Source organism: Oncorhynchus gorbuscha, linkage group LG03, assembly GCF_021184085.1.
Source record: "Oncorhynchus gorbuscha isolate QuinsamMale2020 ecotype Even-year linkage group LG03, OgorEven_v1.0, whole genome shotgun sequence".
Classification (NCBI taxonomy): domain Eukaryota; kingdom Metazoa; phylum Chordata; class Actinopteri; order Salmoniformes; family Salmonidae; genus Oncorhynchus; species Oncorhynchus gorbuscha.
The window spans coordinates 53,427,485-53,446,988 of NC_060175.1; the positions used below are offsets into that span (position 1 = coordinate 53,427,485).

Below are 19,504 nucleotides of genomic sequence, written 5' to 3' on the forward strand. Positions count from 1 at the left end.
GTACATAAACACAATCTTCTGAGAGTGTTAGCCCCCCAGCACAGTTAATGTATTGATTTTACAGCGCCGCTCCGCGAGAAAACAATTTCATGAATTCCAATGAGACTCTTTTACCAGACTGCCACGAAGGGACAGAAACACAATCACTGCCACACAGAATATGTCATTGTATTCTACTGGTTGCTTAATGTGTTCTTTTTAAGATGGTTTTTCTTCTGTGGGTGCCAATTTCGCAGCTTTAATCTGTTGTCATTTAATGCTGTGCCTCTGCCTTGAGACCTGCCGCTCAAACAAAACATTTAGACTGTTTTATGTTGTCATATGTTTTATGTTACTACTAGTGTGTGACAAGTGTTTACTTTGATTTGCTCGTTAAAACATTGGTCGAAACAGCTACCTCTGTACCATCACTCATATATCCTTATGTACATATTCTTTATCCCCTTACACTGTGTATAAGACAGTAGTTTTGGAATTGTTAGTTAGATGACTTGTTGGTTATTACTGCATTGACGGAACTAGAAGCACAAGCATTTCGCTACACTCGCATTAACATCTGCTAACCATGTGTATGTGACAAATACATTTTGATTTGATTTGATTTGATGAAGTGCACACGCAGACATCAGCCTACTCGTATTCCTCATCGTGTGCACACTTACACAGTGGCTCTCATTAAGGACTGTGGTGTTATTCGATAATGTAGTAATTTCCATGTAACAAGAGAGATAGAGAGAGAGAGAGAGAGAGAGAGAGACGCAGGGATAGTGTTGTTGGGGTGGTGGGCAGGGACAGGCAGGGATAGTGTTGTTGGGGCGGTGGGCAGGGACAGGCAGGGATAGTGTTGTTGGGGGGGGTAGAGGCAGGCAGGGATGGTGTTGTTGGGGCGGTGGGCAGGGACAGGCAAGGATGGTGTTGTTAGGGCGGTGGGCAGGGACAGGCAGGCATGGTGTTGTTGGGGCGGTGGGCAGGGATGGTGTTGTTGGGGCGGTTGGCAGGGACAGGCAGGGATGGTGTTGTTGGGGCGGTGGGCAGGGACAGGCAGGGATGGTGTTGTTGGGGCGGTGGGCAGGGATGGTGTTGTTGGGGCGGTGGGCAGGGACAGGCAGGGATAGTGTTGTTGGGGGGGATAGAGGCAGGCAGGGATGGTGTTGTTGGGGCGGTGGGCAGGGACAGGCAGGGATAGTGTTGTTGGGGCGGTGGGCAGGGACAGGCAGGGATAGTGTTGTTGGGGGGTGGGGTAGAGGCAAGCAGGGATGGTGTTGTTGGGAATGTGGGCAGGGACAGGCAGGGATAGTGGTTGTTGGGTCGGTGGGCAGGGACAGGCAGGGATAGTGTTGGTGGGGGGGGGGGGGTAGAGGCAGGCAGGGATGGTGTTGTTGGGGCGGTGGGCAGGGACAGGCAGGGATAGTGTTGTTAGGGGGTGGGGGTAGAGGCAGGCAGGCAGGGTTGGTGTTGTTGGGGGGGGTAGAGGCAGGCAGGGATGGTGTTGTTGGGGCTGTGGGCAGGGACAGGCAGGGATAGTGGTTGTTAGGGGGGTAGAGGCAGGCAGGCAGGGTTGGTGTTGTTGGGGTGGTGGGCAGGGACAGGCAGGGATAGTGTTGTTAGGGGGTGGGGGTAGAGGCAGGCAGGCAGGGTTGGTGTTGTTGGGGGGGTAGAGGCAGGCAGGGATGGTGTTGTTGGGGCTGTGGGCAGGGACAGGCAGGGATAGTGGTTGTTGGGTCGGTGGGCAGGGGCAGGCAGGGATGGTGTTGTTGGGGTGGTGGGCAGGGACAGGAAGGATAGTGTTGTTGGGGCGGTGGGCAGGGACAGGGAGGGATAGTGTTGTTGGGGGGGTAGAGGCAGGCAGGGATGGTGTTGTTGGGGCGGTGGGCAGGGACAGGCAGGGATGGTGTTGTTGGGGTGGTGGGCAGGGATAGTGTTGTTGGGGCGGTGGGCAGGGAGAGGCAGGGATAGTGTTGTTGGGGTGGTGGGCAGGGACAGGCAGGGATGGTGTTGTTGGGGTGGCTGGCAGGGACAGGCAGGGATAGTGTTGTTGGGGTGGTGGGCAGGGACAGGCAGAGCCCGGCAGGGATAGTGTTGTTGGGGTGGTGGGCAGGGACAGGCAGGGATGGTGTTGTTGGGGTGGTGGGCAGGGAAAGGCAACGATGGTGTTGTTGGGGCGGTGGGCAGGGACAGGCAGGGATAGTGTTGTTGGGGGGGGGTAGAGGCAGGCAGGGATGGTGTTGTTGGGGCGGTTGGCAGGGACAGGCAGGGATGGTGTTGTTGGGGTGGTGGGCAGGGATAGTGTTGTTGGGGCGGTGGGCAGGGACAGGCAGGGATAGTGTTGTTGGGATGGTGGGCAGGGACAGGCAGGGATAGTGTTGTTGGGGTGGTGGGCAGGGACAGGCAGGGATGGTGTTGTTGGGGTGGCTGGCAGGGACAGGCAGGGACAGGCAGGGATAGTGTTGTTGGGGTGGTGGGCAGGGACAGGCAGGGATGGTGTTGTTGGGGTGGTGGGCAGGGATAGTGTTGTTTTGGGCGGGGTTAGAGGCAGGCAGGGATGGTGATGTTGGGGAGGTGGGCAGGGATAGGCAGGGATAGTGTTGTTGGGGCGGTGGGCAGGGACAGGAAGGGATAGTGTTGTTGTGGCGGTGGGCAGGGACAGGCAGGGATGGTGTTGTTGGGGTGGTGGGCAGGGACAGGCAGGGATAGTGTTGTTGGGGTGGTGGGGACAGGCAGGGATGTGTGTTGTTGGGGTGGTGGGCAGGGACAGGCAGGGATAGTGTTGTTGGGGGTGCAGGGGGCAGTGTTGTTGGGGGGGGGGACAGGCAGGGATGGTGTTGTTGGGGCGGTGGGCAGGGACAGGCAGGGATGGTGTTGTTTGGGTGGTGGGCAGGGACAGGCAGGGATGGTGTTGTTGGGGTGGTGGGACAGGGGACAGGCAGGGAGGGTTGTTGTGTGGGCAGGGACAGGCAGAGACAGGCAGGGGGTATTGTTGGGGTGGTGGGCAGGGACAGGCAGGGATGGTGTTGTTGGGGCGGTGGGCAGGGACAGGCAGGGATAGTGTTGTTGGGGGGGGTAGAGGCAGGCAGGGATGGTGTTGTTGGGGCGGTGGGCAGGGACAGGCAGGGATGGTGTTGTTTGGGTGGTGGGCAGGGACAGGCAGGGATGGTGTTGTTGGGGTGGCTGGCATGGACAGGCAGGGACAGGCAGGGATAGGGTTGTTGGGGTGGTGGGCAGGGACAGGCAGAGACAGGCAGGGATAGTATTGTTGGGGTGGTGGGCAGGGACAGGCAGGGATGGCGTTGTTGGGGTGGTGGGCAGGGACAGGGAAGGATGGTGTTGTTGGGGCGGTGGGCAGGGACAGGCAGGGATAGTGTTGTTGGGGGGGTAGAGGCAGGCAGGGATGGTGTTGTTGGGGCAGTGGGCAGGGACAGGCAGGGATGGTGTTGTTGGGGTGGTGGGCAGGGATAGTGTTGTTGGGGCGGTGGGCAGGGACAGGCAGGGATAGTGTTGTTGGGACGGTGGGCAGGGACAGGCAGGGATAGTGTTGTTGGGGTGGTGGGCAGGGACAGGCAGGGGTGGTGTTGTTGGGGGGTGGGGGTAGAGGCAGGCAGGCAGGGTTGGTGTTGTTGGGGTGGTGGGCAGGGACAGGCAGGGATGGTGTTTTTGGGGCGGTGGGCAGGGACAGGCAGGGATAGTGTTGTTGGGGGGGGGGGGGGTAGAGGTAGGCAGGGATGGTGTTGTTGGGAATGTGGGCAGGGACAGGCAGGGATAGTGTTGTTGGGGCGGTGGGCAGGGACAGGCAGGGATAGTGTTGTTGGGGCGGTGGGCAGGGACAGGCAGTGATGGTGTTGTTGGGGCGGTGGGCAGGGACAGGCAGGGATAGTGTTGTTGGGGTGGTGGGCAGGGACAGGCAGGAATGGTGTTGTTGGGGTGGTGGGCAGGGACAGGCAGGGATAGTGTTGTTTTGGGGGGGGGGGGTAGAGGCAGGCAGGGATGGTGTTGTTGGGGTGGTGAGCAGGGACAGGCAGGGATGGGAAAGTGCCTGGGCTCAGTTCAGCACCAGCCAGGTCCATCTGCTCGTCACCTGGCTCTGGCACACAGGAGACTGGGTAATGACAGGGAAAGAATGGCATCAGGGGGCAGGAGCTGAGAGTTAATTACAGAATGGAACCCATGCAGAAACAACACATCTGGATCCATGAGGCAAATATAGAGGATCAGATGCAGCAGACATATCACTATAAGCTTCAATCCATGATGTTTTATCACCATGGAACTACTATACATCAGGCTGGAGATGGAAAGAAAAACTCATCCCTCCTCACTTGCTTGCTTGAAAGCAGGAATAAATACAATTGACTTTTAGGAATGGAGAGAGAGAGAGAGAGAGAGAGAGAGAGAGAGAGAGAGAGAGAGAGAGAGAGAGAGAGAGAGAGAGAGTGAGAGTGAGAGAGAGACAGACAGACAGAGCGAGACAGAGACAGAGAAAGAGAGAGAGAGAGAGAGAGAGAGAGAGAGAGAGAGAGAGAGAGAGAGAGACAGACAGACAGACAGACAGACAGACAGACAGACAGACAGACAGACAGACAGACAGACAGACAGACAGACAGACAGACAGACAGACAGACAGACAGACAGACAGACAGACAGACAGACAGACAGACAGACAGACAGACAGACAGACAGACAGACAGACAGACAGACAGACAGACAGACAGACAGACAGACAGACAGACAGACAGAGAGACAGAGAGACAGAGAGACACAGACAGAGAGAGAGAATACCACAGTCAGACGCAGCACGGCAATCTATGGAAAGATCAGTCGTGGTAGCGCTATACATTCTGTCGCAAGTGACCCCCCCCACTCCAACCCCCCGCGTCACACACTCAGCTTCTCTCCATCTTCTGTTAAACTCCTCTTAAACCTCGTTGCAGCTGATCAATGCTGCCTCTCTCTTTAGACAACCCCCCAAGAGAAATAGTCTCTCTTGAAGTGACATTGTTTTCCCCCTGAGACATATGGGGAGCTAATGACAGCTCCGCATTTGACTGTGTGATGTGAGTGTGGGGCAACTGAGGTTGAACCAGTAATGGAAGTCGGCTGTGCCCCTCTCATTAACATTTAGCCCATGAATAACTACAGCCATATGAAAGCACTAGAGTCCACTGAGAGAATGAGATGAGTTCGAGGATTTAATGAAATCCTCCCGCCACTCAGTTACTCAGGTCTGAAGCCCTTCACCAAAAGGGCCATTCCTTGAATATCTGGGCTGAGCTTTCTCTGGTGCCCCGGTGTGGAGACGTGGTGCACATTCTGACTGGGTTTGGTGCCGCATCGACGACCACTTTCACAACTCCATCGAGCCACGGAATGAAGCCATCACTGCGTGCAGTCTAACTCTCTTCTCTCTCCCCTTTCCCTCTCCCCGTGCACTCTCTTTCTCAAATTAAGATTTCCGTAATTAAATTGATAAAAGTCATGCCAATACACTTCATGGTTCCAGACCTGATTTCAAATGCCACATAGTGCTGTGGAAATTCTACCTTTGATGTGGCGTTCTCTGTTATGAAAAATAATTGGATTTCCCCCCCTCCCCCACACACTTCTGCCTATTCTGGGCATGCACGGTTAATCGATCTCTCAAGTGTCAGCGGTGACGGTGCTGGTTGGCTGACCTGCTTGTGTTCTCTCCTGGGGGGGTTTCAGGAGAGTGAGGCCCCGGTTGTGTTTGAAGCTGGGATTCAGGGCCACGTCGGTGCAGAGGTACAGCAGTGGAACAGAGGTCAGGGGTCACTGTGCAGGTTGGAGTGGTGGCGCGGTGCCTGCCAGTGAAGTGATGGGCTGGGGCTTGTGGGAGCAGCAACAGTGAGGCCTACCAGGACTCAGTTCCTCTCTACCTCTGTATCGGCCCTGGCCCGGCATAAGAAAAGCACCTAACTGGCCCACAGGCAGCTGGCCTGCCTCCACACACAGCGGAACCGCTGATAAAAAGCAGAAAGAGACTACTGATGATCGGTCTGCCTCTGCTTCGCTCGCGCCTCAGAATGCCAAACAAACTAAACGCTAACATTTGAAACCCCCCGCCAAGCTGACCTGGAGGAGCCCTGTAACGTTACGTCAATCTCTGCTCCATTTGTGTCAGGTGTAATGGGATTTTAATTGCAGTTGGAAGGGAATGAGTGCATTCCAATTAGCCTCTATATGTCAGCCTCTATCAGCAGTGGGCAGACGTTTGTGTTTGTGGCTTTTCCAGGACAACAAAGTGTCTAGCATCTTTGGTTCACTTTGCTGCTGTGTTTCTGCTCCCCCACAGTCCCGCCCTGCACCATCATGACTGACACACACACACACACACACACACACACACACACACACACACACACACACACACACACACACACACACACACACACACACACACACACACACACACACACACACACACACACACACACACACACACACACACACACACACACACACACACACACACACGCATAGCTGCCCTATTTTAGGAGTAGCTTTGCAACTGTAGCATAATGGTGTTAAGCAGCTTGTGTCTCGAGCTGACAAAGGGACCGGCAGAGTAAAGAATGTGTTTGACACCGGACTGGTGCGTCATTGAGGGACTAGAGAATCAGCAGTAGCTCTTATTGTACAGACAGACAGAGCTTAGCGCAGACGACCCAAAACACAGGTCAGCTCGGCTCAGCCTGCTTAGAAACATGACTGAAATCTGGTCAGACGACCCAAAACACAGGTCAGCTCGGCTCAGCCTGCTTAGAAACATGACTGAAATCTGTTCAGACGACCCAAAACACAGGTCAGCTCGGCTCAACCTGTTTAGAAACATGACTGAAATCTGTTCAAACGACCCAAAACACAGGTCAGCTCGGCTCAGCCTGCTTAGAAACATGACTGAAATCTGGTCAGACGACCCAAAACACAGGTCAGCTCGGCTCAGCCTGCTTAGAAACATGACTGAAATATGTTCAGATGACCCAAAACACAGGTCAGCTCGGCTCAGCCTGCTTAGAAACATGACTGAAATCTGTTCAGACGACCCAAAACACAGGTCAGCTCGGCTCAGCCTGCTTAGAAACATGACTGAAATCTGTTCAGACGACCCAAAACACAGGTCAGCTCGGCTCAGCCTGCTTAGAAACATGACTGAAATCTGTTCAGACGACCCAAAACACAGGTCAGCTCGGCTCAGGCTGCTTAGAAACATGACTGAAATCTGTTTAGTTCAGACTCAAACTAAGTATAAAACAAACTCTGTCTAAAGACGATTCAGATTACTTAGACTGAAGATATACACATACAGGTTGCTCAACATGCAAACATAGCTTTACCTATACTGTAAGTGAACCTTAGCTAAGCCGGGACTCCATTCACTTGCCTCAACCATTCTCAACAAAGCTTAGAATCCATTTAGACACAGCTCTTGCAAGCTAATACTCCATTTCAGCATTTAAATATGCTCTGGTTGCTACATATTAACATAGCCCAGTTTATTGTAACCAAGGATCCCCATCAAATCTACCAGTTCAATTAAACGCAGTGAAGACTAATACAATTTGTTAAACACATCTTTCTTTCTTGAACAGGTACATCCAAGGGGCATCCTCTCCCAAGGACATGATCATCATTGTGGATGTGTGAGTAGATGCAGTCTTTCCTTCTCCCTCTCTCCTCCTTCCTGTCTTTCCTTCTCCCTCTCTCCTCCTTCCTGTCTTTCCTTCTCCCTCTCTCCTCCCTCCTTCCTGTCTTTCCTTCTCCCTTTCTCCTCCCTCCTGTCTTTCCTTCCCCCTCTCTCCTCCCTCCTGTCTTTCCTTCTCCCTCTCTCCTCCCTCCTGTCTTTCCTTCTCCCTCTCTCCTCCTGTCTTTCCTTCTCCATCTCTCCTTCCTCCTCCTGTCCTTGCTTCTCCCTCTCTCCTCCCTCCTTCCTGTCTTTCCTTCTCCCTCTCTCCTCCCTCCTTCCTGTCTTTCCTTCTCCCTCTCTCCTCCCTCCTGTCTTTCCTTCTCCCTCTCTCCTCCCTCCTGTCTTTCCTTCTCCCTCTCTCCTCCCTCCTTCATGTCTTTCCTTCTCCCTCTCTCCTCCTTCCTGTCTTTCCTTCTCCCTCTCTCCTCCCTCCTGTCTTTCCTTCTCCCTCTCTCCTCTTTGCTGTCTTTCCTTCTCCCTCTCTCCTCCTTCCTTTCTTTCCTTCTCCCTCTCTCCTCCTTCCTGTCTTTCCTTCTCCCTCTCTCCTCGCTCCTGTCTTTCCTTCTCCCTCTCTCCTCCCTCCTCCTGTCTTTCCATCTCCCTCTCTCCTTCCTCCTCCTGTCTTTCCTTCTCCCTCTCTCCTCCCTCCTTCCTGTCTTTCCTTCTCCCTCTCTCCTTCCTGTCTTTCCTTCTCCCTCTCTCCTCCCTCCTTCCTGTCTTTCCTTGTCCCTCTCTCCTCCCTCCTGTCTTTCATACTTCCTCTCTCCTCCTTCCTGTCTTTCCTTCTCCCTCTCTCCTCCCTCCCGTCTTTCCTTCCCCCTCTCTCCTCCCTCCTGTCTTTCTTTCTCCCTCTCTCCTCCCTCCTGTCTTTCCTTCTCCCTCTCTCCTCCCTCCTGTCTTTCCTTCTCCCTCTCTCCTCCCTCCTGTCTTTCCTTCTCCCTCTCTCCTCCCTCCTTCCTGTCTTTCCTTCTCCCTCTCTCCTCCCTCCTGTATTTCCTTCTCCCTCTCTCCTCCTTCCTGTCTTTCCTTCTCCCTCTCTCCTCACTCCTTCCTGTCTTTCCTTCTCCCTCTCTCCTCCTTCCTGTCTTTCCTTCTCCCTCTCTCCTCCTTCCTGTCTTTCCTTCTCCCTCTCTCCTCCCTCCTGTCTTTCCTTCTCCCTCTCTCCTCCCTCCTGTCTTTCCTTCTCCCTCTCTCCTCCTTCCTGTCTTTCGTTCTCCCTCTCTCCTCCCTCCTTCCTGTATTTCCTTCTCCCTCTCTCCTCCCTCCTGTCTTTCCTTCTCCCTCTCTCCTCCTTCCTGTCTTTCCTTCTCCCTCTCTCCTCCATCCTGTCTTTCGTTCTTCCTTTCTCCTCCCTCCTGTCTTTCCTTCTCCCTCGCTCCTCCCTCCTGTCTTTCCTTCTCCCTCTCTCCTCCTTCCTGTCTTTCCTTCTCCCTCTCTCCTCCCTCCTTCCTGTCTTTCCTTCCCCCTCTCTCCTCCCTCCTGTCTTTTCTTCTCCCTCTCTCCTCCCTCCTTCATGTCTTTCCTTCTCCCTCTCTCCTCCTTCCTGTCTTTCCTTCTCCCTCTCTCCTCCCTCCTGTCTTTCATACTTCCTCTCTCCTCCTTCCTGTCTTTCCTTCTCCCTCTCTCCTCCCTCCCGTCTTTCCTTCCCCCTCTCTCCCCCCTCCTGTCTTTCTTTCTCCCTCTCTCCTCCCTCCTGTCTTTCCTTCTCCCTCTCTCCTCCCTCCTGTCTTTCCTTCTCCCTCTCTCCTCCCTCCTTCCTGTCTTTCCTTCTCCCTCTCTCCTCCCTCCTTCCTGTCTTTCCTTCTCCCTCTCTCCTCCCTCCTGTCTTTCCTTCTCCCTCTCTCCTCCTTCCTGTCTTTCCTTCTCCCTCTCTCCTCACTCCTTCCTGTCTTTCCTTCTCCCTCTCTCCTCCTTCCTGTCTTTCCTTCTCCCTCTCTCCTCCTTCCTGTCTTTCCTTCTCCCTCTCTCCTCCCTCCTGTCTTTCCTTCTCCCTCTCTCCTCCCTCCTGTCTTTCCTTCTCCCTCTCTCCTCCTTCCTGTCTTTCGTTCTCCCTCTCTCCTCCCTCCTTCCTGTATTTCCTTCTCCCTCTCTCCTCCCTCCTGTCTTTCCTTCTCCCTCTCTCCTCCTTCCTGTCTTTCCTTCTCCCTCTCTCCTCCATCCTGTCTTTCGTTCTCCCTTTCTCCTCCCTCCTGTCTTTCCTTCTCCCTCTCTCCTCCCTCCTGTCTTTCCTTCTCCCTCTCTCCTCCTTCCTGTCTTTCCTTCTCCCTCTCTCCTCCCTCCTTCCTGTCTTTCCTTCCCCCTCTCTCCTCCCTCCTGTCTTTTCTTCTCCCTCTCTCCTCCCTCCTTCATGTCTTTCCTTCTCCCTCTCTCCTCCTTCCTGTCTTTCCTTCTCCCTCTCTCCTCCCTCCTGTCTTTCCTTCTCCCTCTCTCCTCTTTGCTGTCTTTCCTTCTCCCTCTCTCCTCCTTCCTTTCCTTCTCCCTCTCTCCTCCTTCCTGTCTTTCCTTCTCCCTCTCTCCTCGCTCCTGTCTTTCCTTCTCCCTCTCTCCTCCCTCCTCCTGTCTTTCCATCTCCCTCTCTCCTTCCTCCTCCTGTCTTTCCTTCTCCCTCTCTCCTCCCTCCTTCCTGTCTTTCCTTCTCCCTCTCTCCTTCCTGTCTTTCCTTCTCCCTCTCTCCTCCCTCCTGTCTTTCCTTCTCCCTCTCTCCTCCCTCCTGTCTTTCATACTTATTCTCTCCTCCTTCCTGTCTTTTCTTCTCCCTCTCTCCTCCCTCCCGTCTTTCCTTCCCCCTCTCTCCTCCCTCCTGTCTTTCTTTCTCCCTCTCTCCTCCCTCCTGTCTTTCCTTCTCCCTCTCTCCTCCCTCCTGTATTTCCTTCTCCCTCTCTCCTCCCTCCTCCTGTCTTTCCTTCTCCCTCTCTCCTCCCTCCTTCCTGTCTTTCCTTCTCCCTCTCTCCTCACTCCTTCCTGTCTTTCCTTCTCCCTCTCTCCTCCTTCCTGTCTTTCCTTCTCCCTCTCTCCTCGCTCCTGTCTTTCCTTCTCCCTCTCTCCTCCCTCCTCCTGTCTTTCCATCTCCCTCTCTCCTTCCTCCTCCTGTCTTTCCTTCTCCCTCTCTCCTCCCTCCTTCCTGTCTTTCCTTCTCCCTCTCTCCTTCCTGTCTTTCCTTCTCCCTCTCTCCTCCCTCCTTCCTGTCTTTCCTTCTCCCTCTCTCCTCCCTCCTGTCTTTCATACTTATTCTCTCCTCCTTCCTGTCTTTTCTTCTCCCTCTCTCCTCCCTCCCGTATTTCCTTCCCCCTCTCTCCTCCCTCCTGTCTTTCTTTCTCCCTCTCTCCTCCCTCCTGTCTTTCCTTCTCCCTCTCTCCTCCCTCCTGTATTTCCTTCTCCCTCTCTCCTCCCTCCTTCCTGTCTTTCCTTCTCCCTCTCTCCTCCTTCCTGTCTTTCCTTCTCCCTCTCTCCTCACTCCTTCCTGTCTTTCCTTCTCCCTCTCTCCTCCTTCCTGTCTTTCCTTCTCCCTCTCTCCTCCTTCCTGTCTTTCCTTCTCCCTCTCTCCTCCCTCCTGTCTTTCCTTCTCCCTCTCTCCTCCTTCCTGTCTTTCCTTCTCCCTCTCTCCTCCATCCTGTCTTTCGTTCTCCCTTTCTCCTCCCTCCTGTCTTTCCTTCTCCCTCTCTCCTCCCTCCTGTCTTTCCTTCTCCCTCTCTCCTCCTTCCTGTCTTTCCTTCTCCCTCTCTCCTCCCTCCTTCCTGTCTTTCCTTCCCCCTCTCTCCTCCCTCCTGTCTTTTCTTCTCCCTCTCTCCTCCCTCCTTCATGTCTTTCCTTCTCCCTCTCTCCTCCTTCCTGTCTTTCCTTCTCCCTCTCTCCTCCCTCCTGTCTTTCCTTCTCCCTCTCTCCTCTTTGCTGTCTTTCCTTCTCCCTCTCTCCTCCTTCCTTTCCTTCTCCCTCTCTCCTCCTTCCTGTCTTTCCTTCTCCCTCTCTCCTCGCTCCTGTCTTTCCTTCTCCCTCTCTCCTCCCTCCTCCTGTCTTTCCATCTCCCTCTCTCCTTCCTCCTCCTGTCTTTCCTTCTCCCTCTCTCCTCCCTCCTTCCTGTCTTTCCTTCTCTCCTCTCTCCTTCCTGTCTTTCCTTCTCCTCTCTCCTCCCTCCTTCCTGTCTTTCCTTCTCCCTCTCTCCTCCCTCCTGTCTTTCATACTTATTCTCTCCTCCTTCCTGTCTTTTCTTCTCCCTCTCTCCTCCCTCCCGTCTTTCCTTCCCCCTCTCCTCCCTCCTGTCTTTCTTTCTCCCTCTCTCCTCCCTCCTGTCTTTCCTTCTCCCTCTCTCCTCCCTCCTGTATTTCCTTCTCCCTCTCTCCTCCCTCCTCCTGTCTTTTTCCTTCTCCCTCTCTCCTCCCTCCTTCCTGTCTTTCCTTCTCCCCTCTCTCCTCCCTCCTTCCTGTCTTTCCTTCTCCCTCTCTCCTCCTTCCTGTCTTTCCTTCTCCCCTCTCCTCCTCCTTCCTGTCTTTCCTTCTCCCTCTCTCCTCCTTCCTGTCTTTCCTTCTCCCTCTCTCCTCCTTCCTGTCTTTCCTTCTCCCTCTCTCCTCCCTCCTGTCTTTCCTTCTCCCTCTCTTTCCTCCCTCTCCTCCCTTCCTTCCTGTTCTTTCCTTCTCCCTCTCTCCTCCTTCCTGTCTTTCCTTCTCCCTCTCTCCTCCCTCCTGTCTTTCCTTCTCCCTCTCTCCTCCCTCCTGTCTTTCCTTCTCCCTCTGTCCTCCTTCCTGTATTTTGTTCTCCCTCTCTCCTCCTTCCTGTCTTTCCATCTCCCTCTCTCCTTCCTCCTCCTGTCTTTCCTTCTCCCTCCCCTCCCTCCTTCCTGTCTTTCCTTCTCCCTCTCTCCTCCCTCCTTCCTGTCTTTCCTTCTCCCTCTCTCCTCCCTCCTTCCTGTCTTTCCTTCTCCCTCTCTCCTCCCTCCTGTCTTTCCTACTTCCTCTCTCCTCCCTCCTTCCTGTCTTTCCTTCTCCCTCTCTCCTCCCTCCCGTCTTTCCTTCCCCCTCTCTCCTCCCTCCTGTCTTTCTTTCTCCCTCTCTCCTCCCTCCTGTCTTTCCTCCTCCCTCTCTCCTCCCTCCTGTCTTTCCTTCTCCCTCTCTCCTCCCTCCTCCTGTCTTTCCTTCTCCCTCTCTCCTCCCTCCTTCCTGTCTTTCCTTCTCCCTCTCTCCTCCCTCCTTCCTGTCTTTCCTTCTCCCTCTCTCCTCCCTCCTGTCTTTCCTTCTCCCTCTCTCCTCCCTCCTTCCTGTCTTTCCTTCTCCCTCTCTCCTCCTTCCTGTTTTTCCTTCTCCCTCTCTCCTCCCTCCTGTCTTTCCTTATCCCTCTCTCCTCCTTCCTGTCTTTCCTTCTCCCTCTCTCCTCCCTTCTTCATGTCTTTCCTTCTCCCTCTCTCCTCCCTCCTTCCTGTCTTTCCTTCTCCCTCTCTCCTCCCTCCTTCCTGTCTTTCGTTCTCCCTCTCTCCTCCCTCCTTCCTGTCTTTCCTTCTCCCTCTCTCCTCCTTCCTGTTTTTCCTTCTCCCTCTCTCCTCCCTCCTGTCTTTCCTTCTCCCTCTCTCCTCCCTCCTGTGTTTCCTTCTCCCTCTCTCCTCCTTCCTGTCTTCCCTTCTCCCTCTCTCCTCCCTCCTTCCTGTCTTTCCTTCTCCCTCTCTCCTCCCTCCTTCCTGTCTTTCCTTCTCCCCTTCCTGTCCTGTCTTTCCTTCTCCCTCTCTCCTCCCTCCTTCCTGTCTTTCCTTCTCCCTCTCTCCTCCTTCCTGTTTTTCCTTCTCCCTCTCTCCTCCCTCCTGTCTTTCCTTATCCCTCTCTCCTCCTTCCTGTCTTTCCTTCTCCCTCTCTCCTCCCTCCTTCATGTCTTTCCTTCTCCCTCTCTCCTCCTTCCTGTCTTTCCTTCTCCCTCTCTCCTCCCTCCTTCCTGTCTTTCCTTCTCCCTCTCTCCTCCTTCCTGTCTTTCGTTCTCCCTCTCTCCTCCCTCCTTCCTGTCTTTCCTTCTCCCTCTCTCCTCCTTCCTGTCTTTCCTTCTCCCTCTCTCCTCCCTCCTGTCTTTCCTTCTCCCTCTCTCCTCCCTCCTGTGTTTCCTTCTCCCTCTCTCCTCCTTCCTGTCTTCCCTTCTCCCTCTCTCCTCCCTCCTGTCTTTCCTTCTCCCTCGCTCCTCCCTCCTTCCTGTCTTTCCTTCTCCCTCTCTCCTCCCTACTTCCTGTCTTTCCTTCCCCCTCTCTCCTCCCTCCTCTCTTTCCTTCTCCCTCTCTCCTCCCTCCTGTCTTTCCTTCTCCCTCTCTCCTCCTTCCTGTCTTTCCTTCTCCCTCTCTCCTCCCTCCTGTCTTTCCTTCTCCCTCTCTCCTCCTTCCTGTCTTTCCTTCTCCCTCTCTCCTCCCTCCTTCCCGTCTTTCCTTCTCCCTCTCTCCTCCTTCATGTCTTTCCTTCTCCTTCTCTCTCCTCCTTCCTGTCTTTCCTTCTCCCTCTCTCCTCCTTCCTGTCTTTCCTTCTCCCTCTCTCCCTCCTTCCTGTCTTTCCTTCTCCCTCTCTCCTCCTTCCTGTCTTTCCTTCTCCCCTCTCCTCCTTCCTGTCTTTCCTTCTCCCTCTCTCCTCCCTCCTGTCTTTCCTTCTCCCTCTCTCCTCCCTCCTGTCTTTCCTTCTCCCTCTCTCCTCCTCCTTCCTGTCTTTCATTCTCCCTCTCTCCTCCCTCCTTCCTGTCTTTCCATCTCCCTCTCTCCTCCCTCCTGTCTTTCCTTCTCTCTCTCCTCCTCCTTCCTGTCTTTCCTCCTCCCTCCCTCTTCCTTCTCCTCCATCCTGTCTTTCCTTCTCCCTCTCTCCTCCCTCCTGTCTTTCCTTCTCCCTCTCTCCTCCCTCCTGTCTTTCCTTCTCCCTCTCTCCTCCTTCCTGTCTTTCCTTCTCCCTCTCTCCTCCCTCCTTCCTGTCTTTCCTTCTCCCTCTCTCCTCCATCCTGTCTTTCGTTCTCCCCTCTCCTCCCTCCTGTCTTTCCTTCTCCCTCTCTCCTCCCTCCTGTCTTTCCTTCTCCCTCTCTCCTCCTTCCTGTCTTTCCTTCTCCCTCTCTCTCCTCCCTCCTTCCTGTCTTTCCTTCCCCCTCTCTCCTCCTCCTGTCTTTCCTTCTCCCTCTCTCCTCCTCCTTCATGTCTTTCCTTCTCCCTCTCTCCTCCTTCCTGTCTTTCCTTCTCCCTCTCTCCTCCTCCTGTCTTTCCTTCTCCCTCTCTCCTCTCCCTCCTTCCTGTCTTTCCTTCTCCCTCTCCTCCTGTCTTTCCTTCTCCTCTCTTTCCTTCTCCTTCTCTCCTCTCCTCCTTCCTGTCTTTCCTTCTCCCTCTCTCCTCGCTCCTGTCTTTCCTTCTCCCTCTCTCCTCCCTCCTCCTGTCTTTCCATCTCCTCTCTCCTCCTCCTCCTGTCTTTCCTTCTCCCTCTCTCCTCCCTCCTTCCTGTCTTTCCTTCTCTCTCTCCTTCCTGTCTTTCCTTCTCCCTCTCTCCTCCCTCCTTCCTGTCTTTCCTTCTCCCTCTCTCCTCCCTCCTGTCTTTCATCTTATTCTCTCCTCCTTCCTGTCTTCCTGTCTTTCTTCTCTCTCCTCCCTCCTGTCTTTCCTTTTCCTCTCCTCCCTCCTGACTTTCTTTCTCCCTCCCTCCCTCCTGTCTTTCCTCTCCTCCCTCCTGTATTTCCTTCTCCCTCCTCCTCCTGTCTTTCCTTCTCCCTCTCTCCTCCCTCCTTCCTGTCTTTCCTTCTCCCTCTCCTCCCTCCTTCCTGTCTTTCCTTCTCCCTTCCTCCTCCTTCCTGTCTTTCCTTCTCCCTCTCTCCTCACTCCTTCCTGTCTTTCCTTCTCCCTCTCTCCTCCTTCCTGTCTTTCCTTCTCCCTCTCTCCTCCTTCCTGTCTTTCCTTCTCCCTCTCTCCTCCCTCCTGTCTTTCCTTCTCCCTCTCTCCTCCCTCCTTCCTGTCTTTCCTTCTCCCTCTCTCCTCCTTCCTGTCTTTCCTTCTCCCTCTCTCCTCCCTCCTGTCTTTCCTTCTCCCTCTCTCCTCCCTCCTGTCTTTCCTTCTCCCTCTCTCCTCCTTCCTGTATTTTGTTCTCCCTCTCTCCTCCTTCCTGTCTTTCCATCTCCCTCTCTCCTTCCTCCTCCTGTCTTTCCTTCTCCCTCCCCTCCCTCCTTCCTGTCTTTCCTTCTCCCTCTCTCCTCCCTCCTTCCTGTCTTTCCTTCTCCCTCTCTCCTCCTTCCTGTCTTTCCTACTTCCTCTCTCCTCCCTCCTTCCTGTCTTTCCTTCTCCCTCTCTCCTCCCTCCCGTCTTTCCTTCCCCCTCTCTCCTCCCTCCTGTCTTTCTTTCTCCCTCTCTCCTCCCTCCTGTCTTTCCTCCTCCCTCTCTCCTCCCTCCTGTCTTTCCTTCTCCCTCTCTCCTCCCTCCTCCTGTCTTTCCTTCTCCCTCTCTCCTCCCTCCTTCCTGTCTTTCCTTCTCCCTCTCTCCTCCCTCCTTCCTGTCTTTCCTTCTCCCTCTCTCCTCCCTCCTGTCTTTCCTTCTCCCTCTCTCCTCCCTCCTTCCTGTCTTTCCTTCTCCCTCTCTCCTCCTTCCTGTTTTTCCTTCTCCCTCTCTCCTCCCTCCTGTCTTTCCTTATCCCTCTCTCCTCCTTCCTGTCTTTCCTTCTCCCTCTCTCCTCCCTCCTTCATGTCTTTCCTTCTCCCTCTCTCCTCCCTCCTTCCTGTCTTTCCTTCTCCCTCTCTCCTCCCTCCTTCCTGTCTTTCGTTCTCCCTCTCTCCTCCCTCCTTCCTGTCTTTCCTTCTCCCTCTCTCCTCCTTCCTGTCTTTCCTTCTCCCTCTCTCCTCCCTCCTGTCTTTCCTTCTCCCTCTCTCCTCCCTCATGTGTTTCCTTCTCCCTCTCTCCTCCTTCCTGTCTTCCCTTCTCCCTCTCTCCTCCCTCCTTCCTGTCTTTCCTTCTCCCTCTCTCCTCCCTCCTTCCTGTCTTTCCTTCTCCCTCTCTCCTCCTTCCTGTCTTTCCTTCTCCCTCTCTCCTCCCTCCTTCCTGTCTTTCCTTCTCCCTCTCTCCTCCTTCCTGTCTTTCGTTCTCCCTCTCTCCTCCCTCCTTCCTGTCTTTCGTTCTCCCTCTCTCCTCCTTCCTGTCTTTCCTTCTCCCTCTCTCCTCCCTCCTTCCTGTCTTTCCTTCTCCCTCTCTCCTCCTTCCTGTCTTTCCTTCTCCCTCTCTCCTCCCTCCTGTCTTTCCTTCTCCCTCTCTCCTCCCTCATGTGTTTCCTTCTCCCTCTCTCCTCCTTCCTGTCTTCCCTTCTCCCTCTCTCCTCCCTCCTTCCTGTCTTTCCTTCTCCCTCTCTCCTCCCTCCTTCATGTCTTTCCTTCTCCCTCTCTCCTCCTTCCTGTCTTTCCTTCTCCCTCTCTCCTCCCTCCTTCCTGTCTTTCCTTCTCCCTCTCTCCTCCTTCCTGTCTTTCGTTCTCCCTCTCTCCTCCCTCCTTCCTGTCTTTCCTTCTCCCTCTCTCCTCCTTCCTGTCTTTCCTTCTCCCTCTCTCCTCCCTCCTGTCTTTCCTTCTCCCTCTCTCCTCCCTCCTGTGTTTCCTTCTCCCTCTCTCCTCCTTCCTGTCTTCCCTTCTCCCTCTCTCCTCCCTCCTGTCTTTCCTTCTCCCTCTCTCCTCCCTCCTTCCTGTCTTTCCTTCTCCCTCTCTCCTTCCTACTTCCTGTCTTTCCTTCCCCCTCTCTCCTCCCTCCTCTCTTTCCTTCTCCCTCTCTCCTCCCTCCTGTCTTTCCTTCTCCCTCCCTCTCCTCCTTCCTGTCTTTCCTTCTCCCTCTCTCCTCCCTCCTGTCTTTCCTTCTCCCTCTCTCCTCCTTCCTGTCTTTCCTTCTCCCTCTCTCCTCCCCCTTCCCGTCTTTCCTTCTCCCTCTCTCCTCCTTCATGTCTTTCCTTCTCCCTCTCTCCTCCTTCCTGTCTTTCCTTCTCCCTCTCTCCTCCTTCCTGTCTTTCCTTCTCCCTCTCTCCTCACTCCTTCCTGTCTTTCCTTCTCCCTCTCTCCTCCTTCCTGTCTTTCCTTCTCCCTCTCTCCTCCTTCCTGTCTTTCCTTCTCCCTCTCTCCTCCCTCCTGTCTTTCCTTCTCCCTCTCTCCTCCCTCCTGTCTTTCCTTCTCCCTCGCTCCTCCTTCCTGTCTTTCATTCTCCCTCTCTCCTCCCTCCTTCCTGTCTTTCCATCTCCCTCTCTCCTCCCTCCTGTCTTTCCTTCTCCCTCTCTCCTCCTGCCTGTCTTTCCTTCTCCCTCTCTCCTCCATCCTGTCTTTCGTTCTCCCTCTCTCCTCCCTCCTGTCTTTCCTTCTCCCTCTCTCCTCCCTCCTGTCTTTCCTTCTCCCTCTCTCCTCCTTCCTGTCTTTCCTTCTCCCTCTCTCCTCCCTCCTTCCTGTCTTTCCTTCTCCCTCTCTCCTCCTTCCTGTCTTTCCTTCTCCCTCTCTCCTCCCTCCTGTCTTTCCTTCCCCCTCTCTCCTCCCTCCTGTCTTTCCTTCTCCCTCTCTCCTCCCTCCTGTCTTTCCTTCTCCCTCTCTCCTCCTGTCTTTCCTTCTCCATCTCTCCTTCCTCCTCCTGTCCTTGCTTCTCCCTCTCTCCTCCCTCCTTCCTGTCTTTCCTTCTCCCTCTCTCCTCCCTCCTTCCTGTCTTTCCTTCTCCCTCTCTCCTCCCTCCTGTCTTTCCTTCTCCCTCTCTCCTCCCTCCTGTCTTTCCTTCTCCCTCTCTCCTCCTTCCTGTCTTTCCTTCTCCCTCTCTCCTCCTTCCTGTCTTTCCTTCTCCCTCTCTCCTCCCTCCTGTCTTTCCTTCTCCCTCTCTCCTCTTTGCTGTCTTTCCTTCTCCCTCTCTCCTCCTTCCTTTCTTTCCTTCTCCCTCTCTCCTCCTTCCTGTCTTTCCTTCTCCCTCTCTCCTCGCTCCTGTCTTTCCTTCTCCCTCTCTCCTCCCTCCTCCTGTCTTTCCATCTCCCTCTCTCCTTCCTCCTCCTGTCTTTCCTTCTCCCTCTCTCCTCCCTCCTTCCTGTCTTTCCTTCTCCCTCTCTCCTCCTTCCTGTCTTCCCTTCTCCCTCTCTCCTCCCTACTTCCTGTCTTTCCTTCTCCCTCTCTCCTCCCTCCTTCCTGTCTTTCCTTCTCCCTCTCTCCTCCCTCCTGTCTTTCCTTCTCCCTCTCTCCTCCCTCCTTCCTGTCTTTCCTTCTCCCTCTCTCCTCCTTCCTGTTTTTCCTTCTCCCTCTCTCCTCCCTCCTGTCTTTCCTTCTCCCTCTCTCCTCCTTCCTGTCTTTCCTTCTCCCTCTCTCCTCCCTCCTGTCTTTCCTTCTCCCTCTCTCCTCTTTGCTGTCTTTCCTTCTCCCTCTCTCCTCCCTCCTGTCTTTCCTTCTCCCTCTCTCCTCCTTCCTGTCTTTCCTTCTCCCTCTCTCCTCGCTCCTGTCTTTCCTTCTCCCTCTCTCCTCCCTCCTCCTGTCTTTCCATCTCCCTCTCTCCTTCCTCCTCCTGTCTTTCCTTCTCCCTCTCTCCTCCTTCATGTCTTTCCTTCTCCCTCTCTCTTCCTTCCTGTCTTTCCTTCTCCTTCTCTCTCCTCCCTCCTGTCTTTCCTTCTCCCTCTCTCCTCCCTCCTGTCTTTCCTTCTCCCTCTCTCCTCCTTCCTGTCTTTCCTTCTCCCTCTCTCCTCCCTCCTTCCTGTCTTTCCTTCTCCCTCTCTCTTTCCTCCCTCCTTCTCCTTCCTGTCTTTCCTTCTCCCTCTCTCCCTCCCTCCTTCCTGTCTTTCCTTCTCCCTCTCTCCTCCCTCCTGTCTTTCCTTCTCCCTCTCTCCTCCCTCCTGTCTTTCCTTCTCCCTCTCCTCC

At 54.5% G+C, this 19,504-nt stretch overlaps 1 protein-coding gene across 2 annotated transcripts in view; it reads left to right on the plus strand.

Annotated features, from left to right (window-relative positions):
- The window catches only part of LOC124031552 (voltage-dependent calcium channel subunit alpha-2/delta-2-like), a 302,484-nt gene that overhangs the window by 238,244 nt on the left and 44,736 nt on the right, over positions 1-19,504 (plus strand). For both annotated transcript variants that reach the window (XM_046342944.1, XM_046342945.1), the window contains exon 8: positions 7,602-7,652. In XM_046342944.1, the coding sequence (XP_046198900.1) occupies positions 7,602-7,652 (51 nt within the window). The remainder of the gene's footprint in view (positions 1-7,601; positions 7,653-19,504) is intronic.